Source organism: Cibotium barometz, chromosome 5 (assembly GCF_041138505.1).
Source record: "Cibotium barometz isolate CiBa-2024 chromosome 5, ASM4113850v1, whole genome shotgun sequence".
Lineage (NCBI taxonomy): Eukaryota > Viridiplantae > Streptophyta > Polypodiopsida > Cyatheales > Cibotiaceae > Cibotium > Cibotium barometz.
The window spans coordinates 7,157,171-7,163,170 of NC_141050.1; the positions used below are offsets into that span (position 1 = coordinate 7,157,171).

General features: G+C 39.8%; 1 protein-coding gene across 1 annotated transcript; it reads left to right on the forward strand.

Moving 5' to 3' along the window:
* The first annotated feature begins 167 nt into the window (after positions 1 to 167).
* On the forward strand, positions 168 to 3,689 carry LOC147638000 (xyloglucan O-acetyltransferase 4-like). Its single transcript, XM_086794778.1, has 3 exons — positions 168 to 1,032; positions 1,300 to 1,586; positions 1,965 to 3,689. The coding sequence occupies exons 1-3, from the start codon at positions 570 to 572 to the stop codon at positions 2,676 to 2,678; spliced, it is 1,464 nt and encodes a 487-aa protein (XP_086650904.1). The 5' UTR covers positions 168 to 569; the 3' UTR covers positions 2,679 to 3,689.
* Positions 3,690 to 6,000: the final 2,311 nt, after the last annotated feature.

Below are 6,000 nucleotides of genomic sequence, written 5' to 3' on the forward strand. Positions count from 1 at the left end.
TCTCTCTCTCTCGTTTTCTTCCCACCCTGAATGGACGTTCCAACAATCTCCCATTTGTCCTTCATCATGATTGCTTTGAAAAAAGAAATCATGATCAGCGGACTGACTGCCTTTGACACTCGATTGCCCAGTGCCCACCTCCCGTTTGTCCTTCCTTCAGGTCCAGCTATCTAGCTCAAACAACCGGTGCCCCTTCCGGTTACCCCTCAACAGTACTGGTGCACTTAATGCATTGATTTGACTTTGAAAAGCTGGATTTGACAGTTAAACAGCTTGATTTGGCAGTTAAGTAGCTGAATGAACTGCTTAAGTAGAGGGTAGGGATTATTATTAGGCTCTGCTTGCTTTGGAAACAGAAATCATGACCAACGGACTGTCTTTGACACTTCGTTATAAATTATTATTGCTAATTTGGAGAAAGCATCCAATCAACTTTGAGTGCTTTTTTATTTTGCTCGTGTAGCCTAATAATAATCTTTTCAGAAATATTTTATATAGTGATGCAGTGAGCAGTTTTTCCAGCATTTTTTTAAAAGGGCGCCTAACTGGTACACTGAGAAAAACCCAGAATGGGTCAGCAGCGGCCGCTTCTATTGGGTAGTGTTGGGCGCCAGTATTATGCGGGAATTGCAGGTCAGATCAGGAAGAAATACTGCATTTGGGCTTTGGCCGTGGTTGTGCCTTTCCTGCTTTTGTTCTGTTTTTTCCCTTTGGGTAGCTCTTTTAGGCCCTCTAGTTACCGGTATGACATAGCGATGAGGCAGCAATTAGATCCATTAAAGCCCAGATCAGAGCAATATCGGCATAGACATAGACAGAAGCTGAGCTCCGAGCTGGAGCCTCAGCTAGCTCATGTTGGCCGCCGCGATGGAGAGGAAGAAGATCTTTCCTCTTTCGGAAAAGTACAGCGTGCAGATCATGCGAACGTCCCAACTAGCAGCTCAAATCGATATGATTTGAGCGACATGCCCTTGCAATCAAGAGTGATCAGCAAGGCAAAGCCATTCAACATCGGCCGGAAAAAGGCACCAGGTTTGCATAATTCCTCATGATTAGGGAAAAAAATTTGGGCTTTTTTCTCCTGAAAGCTTTCGTTGATTAAGGAAATCTAAATGCATATGGCAAGCTTTCTAAAACATAGCTGAACTTAATGTAGGTTTTGATGTGTTCGAAACAAAGAACATGCAGGAAACACATTTTCTAAGAAATTGAAAGAAATACAAAGTGAACTTACATTAACAGCGTCAGAGTTCCAATGGATATATTGCTCAATTAATAAATGGTTTTTATATGCTACAGCAAAATGCAACTTGTCCAAGGGTAAGTGGATTCGTGACACAAAGGAGTCTCTCCACACAAATGCAACCTGCCCTTGGATATCGACCCAAGACGGGACAAATTATTGCCAGATGATCATAAAGAAGAACATTCAAGCTGCGTATTGGAGATGGAAACCTGATGGGTGTGAGCTAGAACGCTTTCAAGCCAAGGCTTTCCTCAAGCTCATGCAAAGGAAATCCCTTGCTTTTGTAGGAGACAAGGTAGCCAAGGCCCAAATGCAATCACTTCTTTGTCTTTTGGCTCAAGTAAGTCATTTAACTCCAGATTCAAAAATTCCAATTATGATTTACTTTATACTAGACGCTTGCAGATCTCATGAGTCATTGATTAAATGTTTGCTTTGATCACCATTTTTATTGCAATGCTTATATGAGGGTAGCCTGTACCTGCCTGATGAGAGGCAAGGGCAAATCCCAAGAGGCAATTATTAAGCTTTGTTGTTGCATAATAATAATGGGCATACAATTAGTAGCTAAAGTCATATAATTTATCTCTAAAGTTCACCCTACTGCTTGTGATCTCTAATGAGATCAAGCATGAAAGCTGTGATAATTAGAGTTAGCTGCATTTGATGGACTTTTCGGACATTATGGGTAACATGACACAGAGTTTGTGTAGTGCAGGTGGAGAGACCCAACCTTATATACGATGACAAAGCCAACCAATCAATGTCTTGGCACTTCAGCTCTTCGAATTTCACTCTATCAATGGTGTGGTCTCCCTTCTTGGTTCAAGAGACGGCTGAAGCAGGCTACAAGAAGCTGCGCCTTGACAAGCTAGACACAAAGTGGGCGGAGTTAGTGCCCAGGCTAGATGTGCTAGTGATGGGGGTTGGCCCTGTCTTCATAGAACCGGCCGCTTATCTGGTGAAGGGTGAGGTGGTGGGGTGCCATGCTTGCAAAACAATCAATGCTATTGACAGCAAAACCACCAGAGAGATGAGCTTGTACAGTGCCTACAGGGCAGCCATGAGGTCCTCCATCATGGGAGTGTCAGCTTTGCCTGGTTTCCGCGGGGTGACTGTCTTTTTGCAAGCCGCCAGCTATAGCTTTGAGGGCAAACGTTACCAAAAGGTGAGCAGGAAGATGAAGGACATTCAAGAGGAGGAGCTTGAGAAAGCACAGAAGAGAGGGATCCCCAACCAATCCAAGGTGGAGGTGCTAGACACACCATTGCAAATTAGTAACATCAGCTTAAGTGCGGCGACTGATTCCATGCAAGCACCCGAGTACTCTGCTTCCAGCTATGGTCATGGCAGCTGCGAAATGCCAGGACTTATACCGGATACTTTGAACCAATTCTTGCAGAACATTTTGAACCGCTTATTAAGCTCATGAGTTTAGTGCCCTACCCACTCCGTCTCTCTCCCCTCTCTCACACCTGGTAAGAATTTGAAGGTTCAGAGGCAATTTGGACTTTCCTAGAAGAATAGGCTCTTATTATTCTAAAAATTTAAAAAATATCAAGCTGGGAATTATATAAGTGCGAAGCAAAAGTCAGCCCACTAGTATCCTTCAAAGAAAATGCCTCGACTTCTACATAATCATATCATATGCTCCAAGTCTAACATTCTTTCTATGTTCATATCATCAAGCATACAATATTGTTTATATATTAGAATCTTGCACTCCACACTAGCAACCAATGTACTTTAACCGAGAACATTCTTCTCAACAAAGTTTGAAACGTAGAAACTTCAAACTTGGCCAGTGTTATGCCCCATTGTTTCTACATCTTCTGCAGTTCTTTTTACTAGAGCAGCTCCTCAAGTCCATACACTTGCTCCTCCATGTGATGTAAATCCTACCTCTTTCTAATGTAATTATTTTTCTCTTTCGCTCCAAAAAAATTCAATTAAAGTTTACAAGTGTCTTTGAGAGCTAATAATAAGGTTTTAGAAATTGATAAGATAATATTTGAGCCCTTATTATCTAGTGCATAGTTTATAGTTTTTCTTGAGAACACTCATCATTCTGCTAATAGACTTTAACGTGTGCATTATGAACTATCATTGTGCATACTTCATAGTTTTTCTTCTCGTCATTGTGCATGGTTTATATGTTTTCTTGATGAGAACACTCACCGTTGTGCATATAGTTTATAGGTTTTCTTGAGAACACTCATTATTATGCTACTAGACTTTAAATTTTGTTGCTTAAAGCACACATTATGCTACTAGACTTTAAATGTTGTTGCTTAAAGCACACATTCTAAATCCTTTACATGCTCAAATTCCAAATGCATACTTAAATTTTAATTTTGGAAGATTGAAACATTGATGCACATTGTATCGTCCTATCGACTCTTTTCTGCTTTTGGTCTTTTGACCCGGCTCCTCAAGTTCATAAACTAGCACATTAGTGCTTGATGTGATGTAAATATCACCTCTCTCTAATAAAACTCTTTTTCATGTGCCGCCCTAAAAATAACTTCAAATCTTAATGAAAGTTTTTGAAAATTGTAAACCTTGGAGCTATCTATAGGGTTTTAGAGATCAAAAATAAAATGTTTCAAATAGTACATGTTTTGTAGTTTTTATGATATTTATAAATCTGCTACTACACTTTCAATTTTGTTTCTTCATGTGTACACTTTACATGCGCAAATGTGACAACACTTTAAATTTTGTTGCTTTAAATGTACTGCAAATGTCTTTACAAGCTCATATTTAGCAAGCATACTCATTCTAATGATGATGAACATCCTATGCTCCTATTTATATATCTTATCAAAGACACTGCTATTATTAAAAAAAAGAAAAAAAATGCTTATTCATTTATTTATTTTTCCATACTTCAACTACTTATGTGTGTGTTTTGGTGGATGATGTCCCTCCCTCTCTCTCTCCCCCCCCTCTCTCTCTCTCTCTCTCTCTCTCTCTCTATCTATCTATCTATCTATCTATCTATCTACTGTAAGTACATGTTCCTCATTTACGAATATGTTCTCACATCCATGATAGTGTTCATCCTATGCCTAATTTTGATGGGTTAAGTAAAGGTTGAATGAGGGTTGAATAAAGATTCTTGTCAAGATGTGAGAAAGTCTAAATGAAACATGCACAAAATGTTCTCAATAATCTTCCATAACCATAGCTTCAAGCTTTTTAAATAAACAATAAGAAGATAAATATAGCAACTATGCACGACAAAGAGAGTGGGTTCAATCTCCCCCCATGCATGAGTGAGCACGCTTCCTCATGCATGTATTTATGTATTAGCATAAAGCAAGTGCTCACAAATATAGCTTGATACATTCCACTTTGGGCCATTAATATCAAAAAGTAACTTGGTCCCTAAGCTAGTCTATTACATTAAAATTGTAGCAATTTAATTAAATGAAACTATGGGCGAGCGACCATCGTTGCACATCAAAATATGACGGCTGCGCACTGGCCAAAATGATCCATCGCACCCACACTACTCCGTGCACTGATCTGCTCACCAAAAACACAAGAGACATTAAATCTTGCTTATCCGCCTAACACGATGTGACCACTGCTCCATGCTCTCGTGCCGCGTAACTAGTCACGACCATGTGGCAAATGAGCATACCATAAATATCACATAAAATATCAAATAATTCCACAATTCTCATTTCCATAACATACCACGACGTTAAAAAGCAACTGTCCTCAATTGTGTGAAATAAACAAAAGCAAGGGTGGCCAATCTCATGCTACCTCAGTCGGTGAATCGGCACTAAATCAACGTGCTGTCTCAGTCGGCAAATCGACACAATAAATCAACGTGTTGCCTTAGTCGGCGAATCGGCACTAAATCAATGTGCTACCTCAGTTGGCGAATCGACACTAAATGAATGTGCTGCCTCAGTCAGTCAATCGGGACTAAATGAATGTGCTGCCTTAGTCGGGGAATCGGCACCAAAACATGTGGAAGAACTATGACACTGCCTCAGTCGGCCAATCGATGTCCATAAAAGAATCAATGTGAATGTGAATGGTATGCCAGAATCAAGTGTTGGTAGTGCAGGGTAAGCAATGTTTCAAGAATCCACTATGATTCCTCAATAGAATGATTCTTATACTTCACCAAGTAACGATGATATACAGTGCCAGTATGGGTGGTTGTCTGGTCACGGTCTATAATACTTTTAGGTACTAGAACTTCAAAGTCATCCTCGAGGAGAGGTGGATTATCAACAATAACAAGGTTAACAAGAGTGGGGCCTTTAAAGGGTCTCAATAAACTAATGTGGAATGAGTTATGTATCTTCCAGTGATTGGGAATGCCCAAGCGGAATGCATTTTCATTGATTTGTTGGATAATTATGAATGGTCCATAAAATCTAGGAGCCAACTTGATCTTAGGATGTTTGGCAATATTCTTTAAGCGTCCTTTCTCTATGCAAAGCTAAACTAGATCATTTTCTTTGAATTTCATTGGTTCGTTTCTTATTGGCTCTTGAGTGGTGTATTTCAATTGTGCTCGTTTAATAGATTCAATGACTTCAGCTAAAATAGTGGCATGGTCATAAGCTAAGGTGTCAACAGCTGGAACATCACTAATTATGGTAGAGACAGGAATGGGAAGTTTCTTGCCATAGACAATTTCAAAGGGAGCTCTACCAGTAGCCGAATGGGGGTCATTGTTTTATGCAAATCGAAGTAGAGGCAAATGTTGATCCCAATTAGAGGGT